At 39.2% G+C, this 22,772-nt stretch overlaps 1 protein-coding gene across 50 annotated transcripts in view; it reads left to right on the top strand.

Moving 5' to 3' along the window:
- Positions 1-22,772, top strand: part of RIMS1 (regulating synaptic membrane exocytosis 1) — a 231,932-nt gene that overhangs the window by 136,945 nt on the left and 72,215 nt on the right. For 17 of the 50 annotated variants that reach the window (XM_082218205.1, XM_082218188.1, XM_082218179.1 and 14 more), the window contains 9 exons: positions 1,940-2,096; positions 4,409-4,534; positions 7,581-7,643; positions 9,327-9,404; positions 9,866-9,979; positions 10,507-10,596; positions 17,285-17,368; positions 19,444-19,521; positions 21,608-21,679. In XM_082218205.1, the coding sequence (XP_082074331.1) occupies positions 1,940-2,096; positions 4,409-4,534; positions 7,581-7,643; positions 9,327-9,404; positions 9,866-9,979; positions 10,507-10,596; positions 17,285-17,368; positions 19,444-19,521; positions 21,608-21,679 (862 nt within the window). The remainder of the gene's footprint in view (positions 1-1,939; positions 2,097-4,408; positions 4,535-7,580; positions 7,644-9,326; positions 9,405-9,865; positions 9,980-10,506; positions 10,597-17,284; positions 17,369-19,443; positions 19,522-21,607; positions 21,680-22,772) is intronic. The other 33 variants (XM_082218202.1, XM_082218192.1, XM_082218172.1 and 30 more) reach the window with 20 other exon arrangements.

The following is a 22,772-nucleotide window of genomic DNA, read 5'->3' as shown; positions in this document are numbered from 1 at the left end:
CTGCTGCCAATCACCTGCCTGAACAAGAAAAGCAGCTTGAATTGTTAAAATATTTTGGTGATCAGCTGCAGTACTAATTTTCAAAAGCCTTCCATCTTTACTATGGTTGTCTAGTATTGTGGCCAATTTAATCTTGACTAGTATATATATATATACTTCTTTGAACATGACACATCTAATATGATGTAGTTTGCCTGTGTCTACAAACTCATTTTAATATTACTGACAAGAGTTGCTTATCACATTAAAGATGGCAGTGAAGTTCTCTTTAACTAGAGATTCAAGAAGGATGACAAAAATAGTAACTTAGACCATTTTTGACAATTTTTCTGGAACAGTACTTGAGCACAACTGCATAAATTACCCCATTAGCTTCAACAGCGGGACCTGAAAAATTTGAACGTTGTTTTATATTTACTGACTAACTGAGTACCAATGCCCCTAGGGAGTTTAATAGTGACTTTTAATGAAAGAAACATACAGTTTCCTTTTTCTGTACTTAGGTTTTCTGTGTATGTGTGTGAATCCCTGGTTTTCTCCAAGATAAGAATGCGGTTCAGTTAACGCCAGAGTAATTGAAACTGTGGGAGGGTGCCCCTCCCGTCCTGGTCATTCTCAGCAAGTTTTCTACACACAACGCACTGCATCTTCCATTCCACATAGCTGTCACACAAAAATTACAAGAGAGGTGCATGCCATATGCTTTGGATGTATACATCTTCAGAATGGTTCCCTGTAATCTCCCTTGTTTCCTGCCTCAAATCCGAAGTCCCCTATGGATCCTTCATGTAGCTTTTCTTCTAACTAAAGGGGGCTAATTTAAAGAGCTTGAGCTGCTGCTTTCTTGTCATGCTATCAACTTGGTCTGAGGGACTTCATTTAATACAAGGGTAATCCATGAGCCCCCCCCCAGATACTGCTAACCTCTAACATCCATCATCACTGCCTTTTGGTCAAACTGTGAGGGGCTGATGGGACTCATAGTTAAATAATGTCTGGAGGGCGCCACATTGCTAATCCCTGATTTAAAATAACTGGCCTTTCTTCTCTCGGGGAAGTTTCACTATTGAATGGGGGCCTTTTCATCTTCTGGAAGAAGAGGGTTTTCTGTGCAGTTCAGCGGTGTGTGTCCCCCACCCCCCACCCCACTACAGGAAGACAAAATGTTACTTCCAATATTAAACTATAGGTGGGTTTTACTACCTAAATGGAAAGTATAATCTGTGTTTGCCTTCGGCTCTTAGCTAATAAAATAGTTTTTTAACTTGATGGCATATGGGTACCTTTCTCTTAGACTTGGTTCTTTTTGCCTATCTAGCTTTGTTCTGTGGTGTTGGGCCTCTGGCTAACAATAATTAGTAGTGACATCTTTATGTTTCCTTGAATGTAAAGCAAGTTCTGTGGATCATTTTATATGAAGCAACGTTGGGTCAAATGACTTGTGTACCATACTCACGTCAGCAGATAATTTAAATGAAACTGAAACAGAGGCTTCAATTCTAAAACAATTTACTCATAAGCAATTCCATAGACTCGATGAATTGAATAAATCAGTTTGTTTCAGTATTGCAGCCACAGATGCATAGATTTCATTTGAAAAGACTGAAGAGCTGAAAAAGTGACGCTTGTGGCAAATAATACCTAACCCTGTAGGTATTATTTCTGCTCCTATTCACTTTCTCACCTTTGGGAATTTTGCAGTCTTGCACGTAAATTCTCCTGTATGTATGTCTGTACCTTTCCCCCCATATTCGCATTACATTTAAATATAATGCTAATTGTTAGCCCTGATTGCATGACATTTCAGGATTTTCACAAGTTGCACAACTCTGAAAATCTTGTAATCAATAAAGAGATGTTTTCCTGAAAAGACTAGTCCAGATATGAACACTTGCCATTTCTGACCTGAACTAACTTCATTTTGTTGCACTTCTACCAGTAGGCTATAGGTCTAGCACTAGAGAAAGTAAATCTACAACGTTAACTGTGCCAGAACAGCAAAGAACAACCCATCATCGTTCACGATCTGTATCTCCTCACCGTGGTGACGATCAGGGCAGGACCCGTTCTCGTTTACCAAATGTGCCATTACAGAGGTAGGCTTCAAAATATAGCTGCTTTCATCATCAACACACATTGGGCAGACTCCAGCCAAAGCCGAGCTCTTTTTAGTTCCATTTATTATAGTTGGGAGAGTTGTTAACATGTGTGCTTAAGACTCTCCCGCTCAAATCGAGAGAACTTTGAAAAGGGCTTAACTTTGGCCGGATTGTCTCCATTGTGATTAAAGAAATGTGAAGGTGATGTTTTCCTTGGGCAGCTGCACATGAAACCCCTGCATGGTCACTTCCACACTACGACAACTGCCTCTAGGGTGAGCCATGTGTCGGCCATGCAGAGGCTCCTTGCTTAATTGTGCAGCTGTCTTAAGGAAATACTAAATGTTGAGTTTTCCTTAGTGAGTTTGTGGAGAATGTGAAAGCATAACAGAAAGAAAAGCAGCTCTTCAGTCTAAAAAGATGATTCTATTAAGAGATAAATGGGCATTTCACTTTAAGCTACCAATGATATTTCCCCCATTTTCATGGAACAAAGGAGATCTCTAGGGTAGCCAGACAAAGAAGACCCTGTTCTCTGCCTTGTAGTTTTGAAAAGAAAATGGGTAAGGAAGAATGGAAAGAAGTGAGCTGCTGAGGAGGGGAGATGTTTAGGTATGTTTTCATACCCTGGTGAAAATGAGAGGGAATAGTTTGACAGATGGCAGAGGGAGCCAACCTGGTGCCCTCTAGATGTTGGACTATAAATCTTATAAACTATAGTTGGCATGGCCATTGGTCAGGGATTATGGAAGTTATAGTCCAACAACATTCGAAAGACACAATGTTGACTACCCCTTGTACAGAAAAGGAGGGAAAGATCATGTCACAACAAAAGGAAGCAGGAAATAACTTAACAAAATTCCAGTGAAGTTGGATATTATGGAAGACAAATACTTAAAGGAAAAGGGTGTGGGTGACAGAAGAGAACTGGACTCTGATATTTACCAGTATATTGGGGAGCTAAGGAGAGAAACTGATAGACTGGACAACAATAGATTATAAATCAGATAAAAAAATTATCAGAAAGTTCTGCTGCTTATCAGTTTCTTTTATGGCAAAAGCTATTTAGTATTGTAGACTACTCTCTTTTTTAAGAATATAAATCAGTGTGAGCATCTATAGTCTTCTAGCAACTAAAAGAAAATCCACATAAACCATCACATTTAGCTGGATTTGTGTTGTAGCGTACCCAATACTAGGTTTCCACACATGACAGGTTTCTCCAGACAGCTCACCACCGTGAAGCAATCCTGTATTGCACAAATCAAAGAAACGACTACACAAGGGGATGTTTTCTACAGCTCACTATGCTCTGTATTAATATTAACTGTTAATTACTACTAATTACTCTTAAGTGACAGCTTAGTATTCGCAAGACATAGGCTTAAATTTCCCCCTCTCACCTTTCCTAAAAACATCTTTAAGAAGTCAGTTGTCACAACTTCCATCCTTTCTCCTCCTTGTCTCCCACCTTGTTTACTCATAAGTCACAAACACTGCAGACAGATAGTCTGTGTCACTATGAAAAGCAAGGGCATACACCAGCCACCATGTACATGGTGTATGGGTGTTGATGTTTTTATGCATGCATCCACGGAGGCCAGTTTGGTGTAGTGGATAGTGTGTTGGACTTAGACTGAGAATTCCCTCTTAGCTGTCAAAGCTCTTTGGATGGCCTTGCATCATTCCCTGTCTGTCAGCCTAACCTGTGCCACAGGATTGTGGAAAGTAAACTGGGCAACTTAGTGGGGCAGGAAGAATAAACACCTCCTCAACTCTTGGGGGGAAGCACAGAATAAAAAGGAAATAAATGTATTCTAACGGGCTGGTTCTCACAGGAACAGGAACAAATACATTGTGATTGCCTGTAATACCTGGCATATAAGGCTAACCATAGCATAAAATGAGGCTTTGTATAGTTCTTTTGGTATAGTAACTGAAAGGGATTTATAGTTTCTTGATACAGATGATTAGGCTGTCCAGAAACAGCAGCTCAGTTATTTTCTTAACGGCATAGAACACAGTAGAGAATGAAAATTGCTAACCAGGAAAGAATATAATTTCCTGCTCATGGTTCTTTCTATGCTCAAAAGCAGGCAGAGCTATAATTTCCCTCTCACAGTTCTTTCTGGCAATGTGGATTTTTTGCATCACTTTTTGGGTATTCCTCCATTGGTGTTGGGGTGGGGAGGACTTGCTTCCAATTCATCAGCCTTGACCATTCCTGTTAAATGTCTGGGAAACCTTGATTAAACAGTGATAAGAAAAAACATGGTCAAACACATGTGTGCTTCTATGAACATTTCCAGGAGTTTAGATGAAATTCATCAAATGAGAAGATCACGTTCTCCAACTAGACACCATGATGCCTCCCGAAGCCCAGTTGACCGCAGGTCCAGAGATATGGATAGTCAGTATTTGTCAGATCAAGAAAGGTATGTTTGCCACTTTAAGAGTGTGAATCTGTAGTAATACATATATATATCTGTGCATTTTAAAATATATATTTTTGCTGGTGTTGAAATGTGCTTTATACTGTCTAGAACTATGAGCTTTATATTGTGTGGACTACGAGGTGGGAAATAGTCTGACAATAATCAAATAAGCGAAGCATTATTCTAATCAGTAGTGGAGTCTCATAAAAAATAATTGATTTTATGTTCTCGGTGCAAAGATGGTGAGTAGCATTTTTTAAAAAAGACAAAACTAGAATCTTGCTTCATTTAGTAAGAGCTTTGTTCTTGTGACTTTGCACTTGCAAAAGTAAATTTTGATTCTGTGGTGGTTAATGTTTTTGAACCATTTTAATTCCGTGAGGACAAAGATGTTATTGCAGATATAAAAAGACCACACTTTTCTGTAATGCAATAAGTTGCATCTATTTGAGGTGCTGGGCCTTCCTATGCCAACCATATCTATAGTCAAATAGTGTACTGTATGTCCCAATTATTCCTTTCATTCTTCAGTGAACCAGAGCATAGCGTAGCCATACATTCTGCTCTGACCATTCAGAACTAGAAGCTGTCAACTTTGAGGATATAGACAGTTGGGTTAATTGTCTCTCACCCGTGGTGGAATTTGGGATGGGAAAGATGCCTCGCTTACCTAGTTATTTTAAAGCAGGGACAGTATCTATCCATTTACTTGTGCTAGATTACCAGAATTTAACTTTTCACTTGTGTTAACAAAAAAGTATTTTGAAAATTATCTTGCAGGTTTTTTTAATCTTATTTCAATCAAAAGATTACATGCACACAGACCCACACCCTGGCTATAGTAGACCTCAGAATGATCCAGTTTAGAAGCGGGAGGAGAGGACTGAATGTTGACTTGCGAGGAATTCAACACAATGTGTTGGGTGCCTCATATCATTCGTGGGGGCCAACATTCGTCTTGAGTTAGAATTTAACCCTTGGCTGTCACTGAAATTAGACAAATGCTTTCATTCTGTTTCCACTCATCCAAATTTGGATCTTGGTTCTTCTTCAGTATAGCTTGCTTCTCTTTTATTGCTGGTAATTCTGTAGAATGTTTTCTATTGTCTCCACCCTCTCGTATTTGTATGTTAGGGTGGTCCAGAGTTATAATTCTGTGGACATAGTGTGGTATATGCTGGCACATTTGTAGCTAATCAGGCAGGACACGGAGGCTCAGTCCATCATAAAGACTACCAGACACTTCAAAGACACCTCAGCTTCCTGCTCTCACATTCACAGTTGTTCCCTCACTATCTCACTCTTCCTTTCATGTTTCCTATGAAAACATACAGCACCCATGATATCCACATACAGTCCTAACTTTACCTTCTAAACCGGAGACAGTGCTTTCTCATTCACCTCTCCTGTCTCCTGGGTGAGATGACAAATGCTGCTCCAGCTTTAAAAAAAAAAGTCATTCAGACCAAAGTCCTACTGGCAGCATAAGATTCTTCAAAGGAGGGGGTTCAGGAAGTGTGAGCCCCTGACACCTTCAGATTCATGGGTGAAGCAAATTAATAACATTGGTGAATAAGCTCTAATTTCTAAGAAGCTTTCTTGAGCTAGTACCATTGAATTCAATGGTTCATTAGTTTACAAAGTATTCCATTATTCTTTAACCTGCCATGTTGAATTCCAGTTTTGCATGTGGGATGTTAGGCCTCTTTTGTGTGTGGTATGTTGCACCAGAATCCTGTAATGTTAGTAGGACTCTGTTAGGCAACATTCCACCAGATAGTTAAGGCTTTTTTATACAGGATTATTTCTTATGACGTTACTGATCAATCCCCATGTATGCTATTGTGACAAAAGGACAACACATGGCTCACACGTTACTAGTTTGTATAATGTTTAAACCAGTGCTTTTTCCTGGGGGACGCAGGAGTCGCATACCCCTAAGCATTTTGTGAATCTAAGTTTGGCCTCTTTGAGGGGCAGTATTTCAATATGAGTAGGAAAATGAGAGTACCACTAAACATTTTTTAAGGGGAAAAAAGCACTGGTTTAAACCATAGTATTTCATATGACTATTTGGTTCTTTTGAAATGGCACATCTTCCTGAGCAGCAAATATACTTTACTCTGGTGAACCTTGGAAATTTATCTCAGTGATTTGTGTTGGGGCAGAATCAACTTAATGGTCTTACAGACCTCCCCCTCATCACTTCAAAACATGACATGCCAACCTTGCTTCATTTGGGGGTCCTCCTGGTCTTTCTCCTGAGTGGCGCTGTTGACTCCTGCCTGAAAGTCCTGTCCTAGTGGTCCCACAGCATGTACACATCTTGTTAAAACTCGTGCTACATGCTGCGCCTTTCTCTTTGCAGTTATTTCACTGTTGCTTGTAATGTATAGCTCCTTACAGTGGAGAGCCACAGGTCTGAATTAGAATGTTATAATGTACATTAGGACATATTCAGGATGTGTGGTGACAAATGAATAATAACAACAAAAATGATAATAATAAGATTTGTGTTTACAAACAAATGCTCAAAGGCATCATTATGTTTATGAATAGATTAGAGGAAGCTTGTAGTGTTGCTATGGCTTGAACTTCCACGGTTTTTTGATTTGGAAGATAAAACTCATTTTCTTCAATATTTCCTTACTATAAGCCTATTGCCTTGCGTTCATGAAAAGTTTATTTTAGTTGCTTGTATTTAGAAATGCAGAATAACAGGGAAGCCGGTCAGCTGTGAATTAAGAAACGTTCCAGATATTAAAAGACTGCAGAGTTAAACTGCTTTAAAATCTGTTGCAGTGAATACATGTTATTCAGCCAAACTAAAGGATTGTAGCCTTTATTTTCGAACACTGGCCCAGACAGTCAAATATATATATATATGGAGTGTACTAATATGTCTTTAACTTCTGTTGAGGTAACTATCTCAGTTCAAGCTTTCTGGTTTATTTTATGTTTTCATTTGCATACCATGGCATAATTCATGCCATTTAATGCTTCATATTTATATCTGTTTCATTCATCATCCATCCTGTCTGTGCAGTGAGCTTCTAATGCTGCCCAGGGCAAAACGAGGAAGAAGTGCAGAGTGCCTACATACCACCAGGTAAATACAGGCATTTGGTAACCAAGTTTGGATAGTTCTGGTGTGTGTGTGTTTTCTTTTCTGTTACAAGTCACTTTTGTTTCTGTCAGTCCTCTGCTGTAATATTCCTGTATTAGCAATACTGTATTGAAGTAAAAGGCTATGGTCTAGCTGCTTGATTATTTTTAAACATTTGTTGATATATGTTTATCCTATCTTTCAGTGGATAGGATTATAGTGAGCCCAATGTACCCAGACCTGTGGCTTTTTATACATATTTTATATATTCATATGTCCTACAGTGTCTGGATCATAGAGATTAAGTTACTGAGAAGTTTAATGTTTAGAAGTTGAACATTCATACACACCAACTGGTGTCCCTCTGCTGATGAAGACAGAAAAGGGAGGGTGGGAATGCGTTCTGGATTTTGTGGGGTGCAGAGAGGTGGAGGAATCACCAAAAATTGCATCTAACCTCATTACACTGATGTAGGCCTTCCATCAGTGATGGGACATCAATTGGATACCATCCATTGAATGGAATTATTGAAGAAATGTTGCAAAAGGTCTTCCAATGTATGGCAGTGGTATCAATTTTGCACTGTGTTTATTAATTTTTCCTTTTTAAAAATTTGTGTTTTCATAATTGGTTTTGTGTCTTTCGCATACTGATCGCATTAAGCACTTATAATCAAACACCCTCACTTGCTAAGAGTCTTTGAGGGCATGGCAATACATACACAGAACTCCTTCAAGGGCCTCCCCTCTCATTTTAGCAAAGGGAACAAGCAAATATACATGACGATTCTCTGTCTGTGAAAGTGGTGTCTGGGGAGGCTGCTATTGCAGAAACTCAGTATGAGTACACACAGGGCTGTAGACTAGAGCACCTAGCTTCCAACACACTTTAAGCTGTGATGTAAATGCTAAAGCACCGTCCATAAGATATTCCATTATTAGCCAGCACATACTTCCAAAAGTAGTTTGTGGTATAGCATAGGACCCTGCTTTTCAAAGAAAAGAAAGTTTAAAATCTCCCTTTGCTAGCCATGCTTAAAGTGGCTCCTTAAATCCTTACCAAGGTGCTGCCTGAGAGGGACAACAAGTTACCGTACCTTCCCTGCCTCCTCAGAAGTAAAGGAGCAAGCATAGTACCGAAGGCTGTTCCAGTTATTTTGGCACCAGACACATAAAATCCCGCAAGCATTTCTCCCTGGGAGTGAAAATACAATGCTCAATTCCTTAATAATTTGCTACCCTTTCGTGAAGTACAAAATCAGCTGCCTGAGCTGCCTCATTCTGACTAATGGTATACGACCAGCACTAGATCGTTCACAAAATAGGTGATACTAGCTTTAGTGTTATACTAGTACAAGAATGTTCTGGTAATGAGAGAGAGAGATAGAAAAGACCCTCCTGAAGATGTTGTTGAGTTCGGTTGTCTGTAGACTGCTGCTTTACAACCTTTTGTTTCAGCACACCTTACATAGATTCTTAACATTATAACATTACTAAAATTATCCTTAATAGTAGTGGCAATTGTTAACCACACAGCAAATACTGCATAAGAATTGTTACTATTTTTACCTTTCATTAAGTACTGTTTCATCTGTATTTGCATTTATTTATTTAGTTATTTGTTTTGTTTTGTTTTGTTTCTTGCATGGATACTCTCCATTTCTTTTCTTTTCTTTCACACTCAAGAAATTCTGTTAGGCATTATAAAACACTACCTCCCAAGATGCCTTTATTAGAGAATGGCACTTACTGGAATATTTACAGGTAAGAAATCTGTTAAAAGTTCCCATTAAAGTTCTCACATACATTTCTGAAAATATGCATTCAAGACAAATAAAATATTGGAGCTGTTTCTTGCTAAGAATCATTTATCGGCATATACTGTATTATAAAATAAACCTCTCCCAACCAAAACACTGAAAATGCAGCTTGATGGCATTATCATCATAATATCTGGTGCAAAGCAAATGTTCCAAATTTATCTAAGAAATGAAAGGAGGCTAAAGTTGCAGACCTAAACATGTTTACTAGGGTGTATGCCCCACTGAACACAATAGTTGCTGTGGCCTTATCTCCCAAATACCTGCTGCTTAAACCCCACTTTAAAAATCAGTATTTTTATTTAAATTCACTACATATTTTATTTCTTTTTTAAACGTGTGGTTTGCATTCTGTGTGAAACTTACTTTTTTCTCTCTTTTATGAATTATGTTTACTTTGTGAAGCTCAACCCTGCCTGCATGTGTTAAGGCCAAATCAGTGCTTAGTCAGGATATTTCACTTCTTCGTAATTGCCTTAACTCACGAATACCAAGATTTACTGATGGTCTGTTGGTTAGGTAAGGTCTCAGTCAAAGTATCCTTTCCTATTCCTGTTAGCTTAGTCCAATAGATCAACCTCATTGTGAAGTTCGAGACAACTGTGCTCCATCATTTTGTGTTATAGAACTTTTAAGATGAAATAAGTTACAGAGATAATTTTTCAGTGTTTCCTTCCCATTTTTCCCATTGGTTGATATTTGGCAAGTCTCGTTTTTCCACTGCTGAGGTGCAGTCTTGCCTATTTAATCCATCTTGAGTTGACTTCTTGGAATCTCTTAATGGCCACCTTTGATTCCTTTGTTCTTTTATGCAACCAAATTCAGGCATTATCTTTTTAATTTTATTTCAAAGCAAATCTCGGCTCTCTCTCTCTCTCTTTTTCATCCAGCCAGTTCCATTGTATCTTTATTGGACCATTGTTAGTTGACATCTTATGTAAATAGAACATTACTTTATGATTTGATATCTAACATTGTATTCCTTTCTTTGTTTTCTTTTTGTTTTTCTCCTCCTCCTTCCATTGGATGCAATGCACTGGCACTAGTGAACTGCAGCCCTCTCTTGACAGGGCTAGGAGTGCTAGTACCAACTGCTTGAGGCCTGATACTAGTTTGCATTCACCAGAACAAGAAAGGTATAAAATAAAGACTTCTCAATTTCTTGTCATTTGTGCTGGTGGTCCTTATCAGTTTGTTATTTTCCCCCATATCAGTTTTCTATTCATATCCACCTGTTATTATTCATATCTGCTTTGATATTTGTAGACACTTTTGCTCCAATATCCATGCTTATTGTAGGTTGATGTTGCTTATAGCAGCTTTTGGCTTCTTTGGTTCTCTGTCTGTCTCTCTGTCTCTGTCTCACTTTAAAGTCCAAGCTAATGCCATTGTTTGCAGAAGTCCTCAGTATGCTGATAACGTTTCAGTGTTAATTGAGATAGTTTAACTGAGCACCACTTTTATTGTTTCTTCATCTGAACATGTGGGCTCTATCACATGGGAGCTTTCATCACAATAAATTTGTTCATCTTTAAGGAGCTGCAAGACTCTGTTGTTTTCACTTGGTTATCAACATCCATGAACCATACCAGATGTAATATTTCACTTGCAATTCCTTCTTATTCAGCAAATTTTCCCTTTAAAGGAGGCTGGAATCTTGCTGATTCAGGAGGGTGAGTGTGGGTAGCAGAATCGCACCCCAACAGCTGATTGGCACGCTTTTTGTTTCCTTTCGACCCATGTGCCGCTCCAATTGCTGGGTTCAAACACTGTGGGATTGGATTCATTGTGTTTCACATTGTTTTTCCTTAAAAAAAAATAGAACTCAGTTTGAAATGTTTGAAAACATCCCCCCCCCCTCCAAACATGCTTCGCAAAAACAGTTTAAAGATACTTTTTATTATCAAACACTATTGGCCAGAATCATTGTCAGATGTGATTGTGGCTCTGTATGGAAGTGTTTGAATTCAACAGTATTTCTTCATAACTAGATATAGATATACATATAGATAGTGTGCCTTCAGTTATTTGTCCTGCAAACCCTGAATGTAGAAGAAAGCAGCTGTTGTCATGGAATTCTCAATAGGCCAATACGCATGTGATTAAAGAATGGTCTGAAGGCACCTGACGTGGTTCCTGCCTAGATGAGATACTTCCTGGGAACCATCTGTAAGCTGCTCTTGAGTTCATTAGAGGAAGAGTTTGAATATGAATGCAATCTTTTCTTTTTCCTAGCCATAGAATAAGGACACCAGTAAAATTAAAAACCCCAGCACCTAGATTTATTGAGAGCAAGCAAAGATGCTGTTTTTGCTTGCCAGGGGTATGCTGAAACTGGGAAGGCAGTAAGATGCTTGGGCAAGTGAATAATGAAGATTGGCATTCAGCCAGCCTTTGCTCTTTGAAGATATGTTTTTTTGCAATGTCAGCATCTACCAGAGCCACTGGCAAGAATTCAATAGGTGCTTAAAAACAAGAGCAGCAAGAGAGCACTGATGATCAAACACTGGCAAGCCATCCACATTTATGCCAAGGCCTGGAAAATACCATTTTATTTCATGTGTGTGCACACTCACAAAAAGCATTTTTGAAGATTCAGTTGTACTAAACTTCTCATGTTGATTTGTGTCCATGGATGAGAGCTAGTGTGCTATAGTGGTTTGGAGCAGGGGTGATCTGACCTAACCAATTTTTGCTTCCTGCCGTTCTGGTCCCAGATCTCACTGCTTTTTATGACAGCAGCAGGCGGAGAAAGAAAGCTACACTCCTGGTTTGGGGGTATAAGTTGCAAACATTATCCCACTTGAACTGATTCACATTTCAGCTACAAAGCCACTGCATAAGGATCCTCTCTCACAAACCCCATTTTTTTCCTGGTGACCAATGTAAGTGCAAGAACTAAACTCAGGAAAAGGGAGAACCTATAAACCTTTCCCTGATTGTTCATCTCATACCAACCTTTTGAAGGCAACAAAGGATCCCCCTGATAAGGTGGGAATTAGGGTTTCCTGCTACTCTTGTTCTGCTTTGGGTGCCTCTTCATTTCACACACCGAAGAAGGAGAAAGAGAATTCTTCATATATAGTGGTAGCCTGCACTGGTGACATGTGGAAGAGTAGACTCAGTATGTACCTCAACTGGCAAATGTGAGAAAACATCCCCTTACTCAAAATAAGGCTACAATACCTGAATGCCCTGTTCCAGGCATTGGAAGTCTTTGGAGGGAACAAAGGCAGGGTATAGTGGGCAGGATTTAACAAATGAGTCCTGTCAGCAGAAGCCAAACATCTTGAGGGCAATGTGTTGGTTACTGCATGAGAGCCAGTGTGGTGTAGTGGTTAAGAGCGGTAGTTTCATAATCTGGGGAACCAGGTTCGCGTCTCCGCTCCTCCACATGTGGCTGCTGGGTGACCTTGGGCCAGTCACACTCCTTTGAAGTCTCTCAGCCCCACGCACCTCACAGAGTGTTTGTTGTGGGGGAGGAAGGGAAAGGAGAATGTTAGCCGCTTTGAGACTCCTGAAGGGGAGTGAAAGGCAGGATATCAAATCCAAATTCTTCTTCATCATCCCTAATGGGTACCGGTATATCCTCACTATTTAGGTTTTTGAATGTGACTGTAAAATTATGGAATTCCTGATCTGGATTCCATCTGATTCCTAGGTCCAGTTCAGACATGTATCCTAAGTGTGGCAGTTTGGTGAAGAAGCTGTCACACAACACTCCCATCCATTCATCCTTTCTTCTAGCCATCCCATCATATGTTGGAGCAAATGGTGCAAGCTGAACAGGCTATTATAATAGATCAAAGACATTCTGCAGTGTTAGCCGAGTTGCTTTATCCTGGCTGCAAAGCATTGTATCAGTTTTATACATTATATAAAACAAACCTTGCAGCTTCACTAGTTTGTATGTAGCTGCAAAGCTTAAATTTAGCAAAGCTGTGTTCTTATATGCTCACATGGATTGGTGACACCGACAGTCAGGCTCCTGTTTCTATTAAAGGCAGCACTATAGACCTCTGTCTATTACCCTATATGGCAATGGGTCAATGCAGATGGCAGTCAGCACTTGGCTGAACATACTAAATTGACGTCTTTACTACAAAGAAAGAGCAAATGGATGTATTGCTGTTGTTGTAGGAGTAGGCATGGAAATCCAGATGGTGTTGTATTCATTCCATGCGATAGTAAAACTTGGACGTGAAGATTTGCAGCACAATGGTTATATGGGGAGCAAGATGAATGTGTTTCCAAAAACAATATAGGAAGCCAAGACAGATGCTGAAGATGTACTTACTCTCAGCTTCTTCCCACCCTGTCAGAAGGAAAGCCACCACATCCTGAACCAGTGGTGGGCGAGCCAAATTTGAAATGGGGTCAGCAAGAGCAAGGATTATTGGAGAATGCTGGATTGATTTTAAGAGCACTCTGTTGATTTGTAATGTCTGCCTTATCATTATTAGCTGCCACTCAAAATGTTATCTAGATTTTTGTTCTAGTGCTGGATACTAATCACAGTTCAGACAGAGCTAAGTAAACATAGTTAAGACTTACAGGATTGTGGGAAACCCCAGGGAAACAAAGCTTTAAGAGTGGGTCATGAGCTGTGTCATCCCCAATACATGTCTAACCAATTGTCAGGAAGTCCCCACATCCCAAGTGAACTATGCTTTGCGCAAAAGCATGCTTTGGTCTGCCTTCCCCCAGTCTCTGTTTTCTTGGTGTTTAGCTAAGTTTTACTTACAGTAGAGCCATTGACTATGTTATGTCTCTTTAGTTCAATGGGTTTACACTGTGTAAAACTTAGTGAAATAACACCCATTATCTATTGAGTTTATAAGGAAGCCAAAAGCTCCCCTCCCTGATCCTCTGTGTTCAGTGCAAATTACCGTATTTTTCGCTCTATAAGACGCACCAGACTATAAGGCGCACATAGTTTTTGGAGGAGGAAAACAAGAAAAAAAATATTCTGAATCTCAGAAGCCAGAACAGCAAGAGGGATTGCTGCGCAGTGAAAGCAGCAATCCCTCTTGCTGTTCTGGCTTCTGGGATAGCTGCGCAGCCTGCATTCGCTCCATAAGACGCGCACACATTTCCCCTGACTTTTTAGGAGGGAAAAAGTGAGTCTTATAGAGCAAAAAATACGGTAGATGTCTTTGCCATCTAATTTTGTTTTACTGTGGTTGATGTTTTAATTCGTTGGAAGCCGCCCAGAGTGGCTGGAGAAACCTAGGCATATAAATAATATTAATGGGAGTTGCTGGAAGTTGCTTCCTGCTCAAACTTTTTAGAGCTCTTCAACATAACCAGAACTTAGTTTCCAATTCTGTCAATACTGCATGGTATGTTAGATACTCTGTGAATGTATTGGATGCAGTTTCCTTAGAGTATAGCAGGTGCATCTACTAGTTGCACACTCTGCTATGATTTCTTATGTTCTTACCATTCTTTTCAACTCTCAAAAACTATTGCTGCATGCTATTATTCCACATTAGTGTGTACAGTACGTTTCACATCATGAAAACATATTGTGTGAGATTTTTTTCCAAATTTCGTAATGCATGTTGATTACATTTCTATTTCTATTATTTTAAATGTTTCTATAGAATATCAGCATATTAAGGGCTTTGAGTGCACTGGTACCTTTATATTTTTTCCTTTAGCACTTGGCATAGAGGGGGGAAAGCTGCTGCATACTAACAGTCTTCTAAACATCTAAATACCTAAAAGACTATACTAATCTGCAATGCTAAATCCCCCCTGAAGTCCTTGTAGTTTGCTTGTTCCCAATGTTTAATGAACAGAAAAGTACCTCAAAAAGTACAACTGAAACTGGTGCTTTAAATGTTACACTGCTAACAGAACATGCATTTTGCCTTTTTAATAATGATTCCATATCTCGTTGAAAATCAGGATTGCTAGTGTCTCTCCACACATCCTCTTCTAAATGGAAAATTAGCTCTCATGAAGTTTCTGACACACTTCATAAACACACTCCTGTGTTTTTATATATATATATATATGCAAAAATAATGAGGTCGGGAGCAGAGCATTGGGCCTGAATGAAGGAGGTGCACAGTGCTATTATGAGCATGTTTACTTAGAAGCAAATCCCACAGTGCTCAGTGGGGCTTGCTCCCTAGTAAATGTGTTTTGGATTGGAGATTGCGGAGAGGCCTTGGAACAAGCTGCTGTCTCAGCCAAGCCCGCAACACAGAGTTGTTGAAAGGGTACATGGCATTCATTGGCACACATTTCACTGAATTTCATACAATGAAAAAAACTGAATGATTAAATGAAAGCTATTGTCCTGGGAGAAAGATTAAGTCATAGCTGGGGACCAATATGGAAGTTTGCAATGTTTGCCAGGAATATGTTGAAAATGCTGCATGCTTTGAGAAATGATTCAAGGTCCAGTCCACCCAGACTGCTAGAGCCCTGGTTGCTTTGCATGACGCTGCCTGGCAATATGTGCAAAATGAAGTACTGGATTGGGAAAGATGGGTGACTCACACAGCCACCAAGTTCCTGACATCTGAGCTTTGTTGAGGAGAGGAGCAGAAGTTCAGCCATCTCCACAGTGGCAAGAATTTAGTTTCTGCACCCAACACCATGCTTTCTCCAGGCAACCTTTGTGTGTGGAGGATGCACTCAGTACATTGCTCTATCAGTTTGTGCAGTTGCTACATCAGCCTTTTTAACTCTTAGAACAACTGTACTTATTGAAAAGGTGGAGAGAGTTCCCAGTTACCTATTGCCATTTCCAGAGACACTCGGATTAATGTAATTTATGTATATCAGCTTCTTTTACAATGCAATCCTATGCATGCCTACAATGGGACTTCCTCCCTGGTAACTGTGTATAGGATTGAAGCCTAGATCCCTTGTTTTCTTTTTTGTGAAAAGTAATAAACTAAGAAAAATAAACCTGTAATTATATATATTTTTTGCAGATAAATTTTTATTAGTATAAATAAACCTGTAATTATAGATGCCAGAAGTAGGAAAGCCACTAGCTGTGGCTACACAAGGATTACAGAGCATGGTAATATAGATATATCTATGGAGGAGGGGAAAAGGGGGGTGTTGTGCTGTGACTGACTCTGCTGCCAGTCACAGTAGATGAGACTTTCTAGATCATGGATACCCAATGTGGTGCCTTTTAGGTGTTGGACTACAACTCCCATCAGCCCCAGCCAGCATGGCCAGTGCTCAGGGATGATGGGAGTTGGAGTCTAACAGCAACTGGAGTGCACCACAGAGGTTCTCCTGGTCTAGAGGAACACATATATTTGTACACCATGGGCTGTGGGGGAAATAGACTATTTCAAAGACATATTTTGTATCTAGCAGTGTAACATGGTGCTTAAATTCCATCCACGCTCAGAGGTCATTCAATATTTTTCATTTGATTGGATAAACAAAAAACCCTTATTTCGCATTAAATCTGGTACCAGTTGAAACTTCATTAAGAATGCATACTGGGTTTTAAAGGCACTGATAACTGAAATACATAAGATACAATTCCTGCCATCAGTTACCTCTATGATATCATTATTTTACTGATTTTTTTTTAAAAAAGTCTTAGTACTGCAGTACTGTGTAAAGCACAATAGTACAGCTATGCAAATGTGTCTAAAATGGGGCTCTAAATTTAATCTAAATAACGATGGCGCTTTTTCTTACTCAAAATAGATAAAAAGTAAACGCTGACTTTTTGGGGTACTTTTCAGTTTCCTTGCCACAAAAAAGCATTTAATATATATATATATATTATACACTAAATGTTCTGTTTTCTCCCTGTTTTGTTGGATGAACAAACAGAGGTAGATGGTCCCCCTCACTAGATAGGAGCCGACCCACTAGTCCCCGGATTCAAATCCAACATGCATCTCCGGAGGATGACAGGTACTAGCCAGCCCCTCCTAAGTGAAAAGTGACTTGATGAATCTTGCCAATAAGTTTCTAAAGGCATGTGTTGTTGTTTTTTTTAAAAAAATACATTTTCCAGGAATCTAGGATAGGACACTAGAAAGCATTTCATACCTGAATTCTACTCACGTTATTATAAAGCACCTCTGATGTCCTTGCAGTCAAATGCTGAAAAATGTGCTGCCTAGTTGACAAATTAGCCTTGCCCAGCGTGGTGGGCTGCCCATGGAATCGGGGAAAGGAAGAAGATATCCATGATTCAAACAGATGCCCCTCCTCTGTGTCATCAGGACACAGAGATCCAAAACCATGAAGTCTTCTGTTTCGAGCTGGAAACCCTGTATCCCAGATACAGGGTTTCCAGCAAGAAGGTGAAGTACATATATGAGGGAAGGACCCAAAATTGTTCTGGTGATAATAAGCAGCAATAAATCTTACAGTAGCCCAGTGGATACTGGAGTTGAGATGAGTTGTTTGGGTTTTCATGCTGTGTAACAAATCATAACTTTTTTCTCTTTAGCCCCTGGTAGTTCCAATAGCAGAGAATCTTCCACACAGTGTCTCTCATCTCTCAACAGCAAGTGGGCAGCCATATTTTGAATTTTAAATTGGTGCTTTATAACCCTCTTGAGCTGCAGTCCTTAACACAGCTTACTAGGGAGTAAGCCCCACTGAACAACAGTGGGACTTGCCAACTGAGCAAACTTCCACAGGATTGCACTGCCATGTATTGAATTCAGCAGGCAGTGAGAGGGGTTCATAGTGCCTCAAGGCCACAATCCAATACGGGTAGGCAACCTTCAGCTCATTTAAATCAGTGATCTTATGTCTGCTTAACAGCCCATTAAACTGTGGCCTATGGGCAGCTTTTGAAAAGGCACAGGCGGTTCAGTTCACGACAGTATAACTTACTTTGTGCAATTGGTGTATTTAATCTTCTCATAACTAAACATCCCAAGGGCAGGCTTTCTCTACAAGATAGCAATCATCAAACAATTTCAGTGCTTGTGGATTTCTCTTTATATGCTGATTGGCCAAATGTGATATATATTTGGTGGTGGTGGTTATTTTTGTTATGGTTTTCTTATTTGAATGTTAGTGTCTTGTTGTTCTTGGATTATAAGCATTTTCTCTTTCATTGCTTGTAACAGGTCCTCTGTATATGTGCATGTATTAAGTCACTGAACCATAATTTAAAATAGCTAGGTTTTCTACACACTCCTCCTCCATACTGTGTGCCATATCTTGACAGCATTTCCATTCATTTTAATCCAAAAATTATTAGTATTTGTAACTGCACGTGAAATAATTTTATCAAAGAAATGATAAATATGTATGTGGAGGCAAAATGGAGGCAAAAGCTAGAGATTCACGTTTTTAAAATTGTGATCCACTGATTTACAGTTGCTCACAGAAAGGCAGCCTAAGGCTGTTTTCTTTAACAAAGACAGGGAAATAGTTAATAAAGCTGGCATCAGAATAATTTTGCTATATACCCAGCATAATAAATTGGTTCTTAAGCTAAAAGCACGGGATCTGCAGTAGATAACTGGAATTCTTTCTCTCTCAAAGTACTGCAGTTACTGAAAACAATAATCAATAATATCTATATTTGGCACTCTTAGGTAATTTTGACCAATATTTATTTCTACAAATCCAAACACTAACCTTGCAAACATTCACCTCAAGGGGACAAATTTGGTTCTATTATCAGCAGAAGTAATGAAAATAGTAAAGCCAAACTTTAGTTTATTCACTGCAGATGAACTATTGTTTGTTATTTCTGTCTTTATCCTTTATTAATGTTTTCTGTTACAATTGTTGCAATGTCACATTTTTTTAATAAAAAACAACAACACTCCTATTTCTGAAACACTGAAAAGGAGAGATCAGAAGTGTTGCTTGGATGTACTACAACAGGAATGTTCTTGGTTCATAGAAATATCTTGATGCATGTCTCCATCTTCACTGCATGTGACCATCTCTCTGTTTCTATCTGTTTCTGTCCATTCTGTTCAACTTTCACTTCCATGTTTCCAAATCTTGTGAAGAACAACAGCGCTGGAGTCTTGCATTCCAAAACAAGACAGCTTAAACCTCCTAAGTGCTAATCCGGAAGAAACACAGAGGTATCTTGCTAAGTTGTCTTGAAACTCGCTGTGCATAAAATACCAAGTAGTGTTTGATAAGTCATACCTTCGTAGCTCTGTGTCATTCCAGTCTTATTTGGCATTATTTCTCATCCCCTTGAATAATATTAAATTGGGGGGGGGGTTAGAGTATAATAATAGATTTAGTTCAAGGAAGCAGGAATATATATATATATATATGATGTGAAAAGTCATTATATATGAACTGCAGTCTTAAAAACTGTATGTGGCACAAGAAGTCATGTAAACACTGCCAAAAGAACCTATTTCTGGGAGGCGGGAAAATGCGTAGAGGGCAGTGTAAGTGACAGACATCATCAGACCTTTTGAAGAAGTCTCCATGAATGTAAAGTAATTGGGGTGTAGAACAAAGTTCAATAAACAAAAGGTTCCAGGAGTCATTTCAGACCCAATACGAGGGAACTAGGCTAGGACAATGTACAACAAAATGGACCTGAGATGGAGGACAAGGAACCATAACTAACTAGTCAAGCACGTTATATGATGGGAAGCCGGCACGTTATATGATGGATATCATCCTAAGGGATAAGGCAACCTAACAAGCGTGTAGCTACTCCAAAGCTGAACCCCAGGAAATGCAAGATCTTGGACTATATCAAGTTTGAGGCACCAACCTAAGGCATGACAGGACTAGTTATAAAGAGTTTGGTCTTTTTAAGTCTCTTGAGGCACAATGGGTTAAAGTCAGTGTTTGCTCAGTAAAGATGTTACCATAGCTTAGGCCTCTATTTTGATTTTCATAGTCAGTCTGAATTAGTTAGATGATCTGATGGACATAAAATAAGCAGGGCCTGTGTCTTAGGCCCAAATCATTGTTTAAAAGTGTTCCAAACTTCCAAACCCTGCGTTTTTTCTTCTTTTCCATGTCATACTGATGGCAGACTTGATTGCTCTGGTTTGAGAATAAAGGAGACGGGAATGTTTTGCCAATTGTCCCCTTGGCATAAATCAGGCCTTGAATTCTACAAGTCAGAATTCATTCATGTCAATTTTTCAAAACTTTCACAGAGAGATTTGCCAAGAGGTCTTCAATACCTCCTCTTTTCCTAAGCCATTAGGTGCTTTTAGAATTCATGACTTTGGGCTTGTCTTGATAATGCCCATGAAACTGAGACATTGTTTCTGATCTCATGCCTGGACAAGAATACCAAGAAGCCTTTTAAATTGCTGTGGTAAAACATTATTGTATTGATTAATTTGTGGTCCTAAAACTTGGTACACTGAAAATAGCTTCTTGGTAGATGGTTGTGTGACTATGAAAACACAAAAGGTATCTCAGATGAGAAAAGCAAGAGAGAACAATTGGTTTATACCGACATGGACTATTGGTCCATCTAGCTCAGCAATGTCAACACTGGTGCTCCAGGATTTCAGGTAGGGGACTTTCCCAGTCCTACCTGAGGATGCTAGGTATTGAATCTGTGACCTTTTGCTTGCAAAGCATTGCACCATACCATTGAGCTACAACCTGACAGCTAGTTAATTTATATGTTGTGGTAAGAGTATTCTAGAACATATGAATCTAGAACACCATAATGTCCAACCTAGAGGAAAAAACTAAAAAAAGCTTGATTCAAACACTCATTAATTTTATATTGGTTTAGCAATTGAAATATCAATGAATTTATAGTCTGATGCCTTTATCTTATCACGTTATTTAAAACAGGGGGAGATTTTTCACATTCTCAAGCTCAGATTAATTAAAATAGAGTTTTATTGTCATGGAGTATTTAATCGACTGCATTGTTTGAAAGTGTGATGCAAAAGCAGCCTGTCACATTTTAACCTAGAGATAATGTCATTTCCTACCACATTTAACATTACTTTGGGGTGAATTCTAAAATTTCACAGCATTCGGGGCAAGTGAAGCCTTCATAGTCATACATTTGTTGAGTGTTGTTGCTGGCAGTTCTCTTATTCAAATTACATATTTACTAGCCATTCATAAAACCTTCCATCTGCTTGAATTTCTGTGATATATTTCCTGGATCACATGCTTTCCTTCCTTTTTTCATTTTTTTTTTTTTGACATCTCATTTCACAGGCATCCCAGAAAGGTGGAAAGATATAGCACCCAAAAACAGACTAGGAAAGGCTCTGCGTCTGAAACAGAAAGGTAGGACTGATGGGCTACTGGAATTGTTCACATGCCGTGACTTCGTATGCTGAGAATCTGACAAAAAACCACAAGTAAATATTCTGCTGCAGATAAGTTGAAAAACCTATTGGGTTGTTTCCAGTATTTGTACTAGAGGGCTAGATCCTGAAGGACAACTGGCAAAGGACATCTCTATGGCAGCAGGTAGCTCAGTTTGCTAGAGCATGATGCTGAGAATGCCAGGGTTGCAGGTTCAATACCCATAAGGGACAGCTGGATATTCCTGCATTGCAGGGGATTGGACTAAATTGATCCTCCAGGTACCTTTCAACCTGTGATTCTACACTGTGGTTCTATACTATCATTGTATGGCCAGCCAATGAGGCTCTGAGCTTCTGAGCCTTAGCCCCTGGAGAAACTTCACTCTTGATGCAGAGGGTGAGAAGTCAAAATAAAAACCCTCCCCATCACCCAGATATTTTTCACCTATAACATTTTATATACTACTTTCAGAAAGTAGCAATAAATAGATGAGAAAAATGGGTGAAGGAGACAGTAGGAAGCTCAACAAGGAGCATCACATTATAATAGTGTGTTGCATCCAATGTGTTGTTTTATGCGAGTGTACAACACTTTTCTTAAATCCCTTGTGTGTCTTAGTGACTATCCCACCCCTACCCCAACCACCCAAAGCTTCTCCCTATGGTTGGAGAACCCTCCATAACAGTTTAGCATATGGTGAGGGCAAACATCAAAAATTGGATATTCCTTGACATGTGGACACATGTGCTTTCTGCTGCTGCAAAGTAGCCACAATGCAATATAATGTGCAAAATATTTTTTGCAACAGGGTTTGTATATGCTCCTTTCATACCCTGTGTGCTTAGCAGGCCAGTAAATATATGAGCTATTGACATAACATGAAGTACAAATGTTAATAAATGTTCCTTTAAAAAAAATTTAAATTTCTGTTTCATTGTCCACTAACTGTACTGCTGCATGGCTTCTGTTTCTTCCTTACCCTTTGTTTAAAAGAACATATAAACACACACACACACATACACACACACACACACACACACACACACACACACATATGGATCCATGCTCA

The sequence above is a fragment of the Podarcis vaucheri genome, assembly GCF_965113315.1.
Source record: "Podarcis vaucheri genome assembly, chromosome: 3".
In the NCBI taxonomy this organism is placed as follows: domain Eukaryota; kingdom Metazoa; phylum Chordata; class Lepidosauria; order Squamata; family Lacertidae; genus Podarcis; species Podarcis vaucheri.
This window is presented reverse-complemented; position numbering and strand designations above follow the sequence as displayed.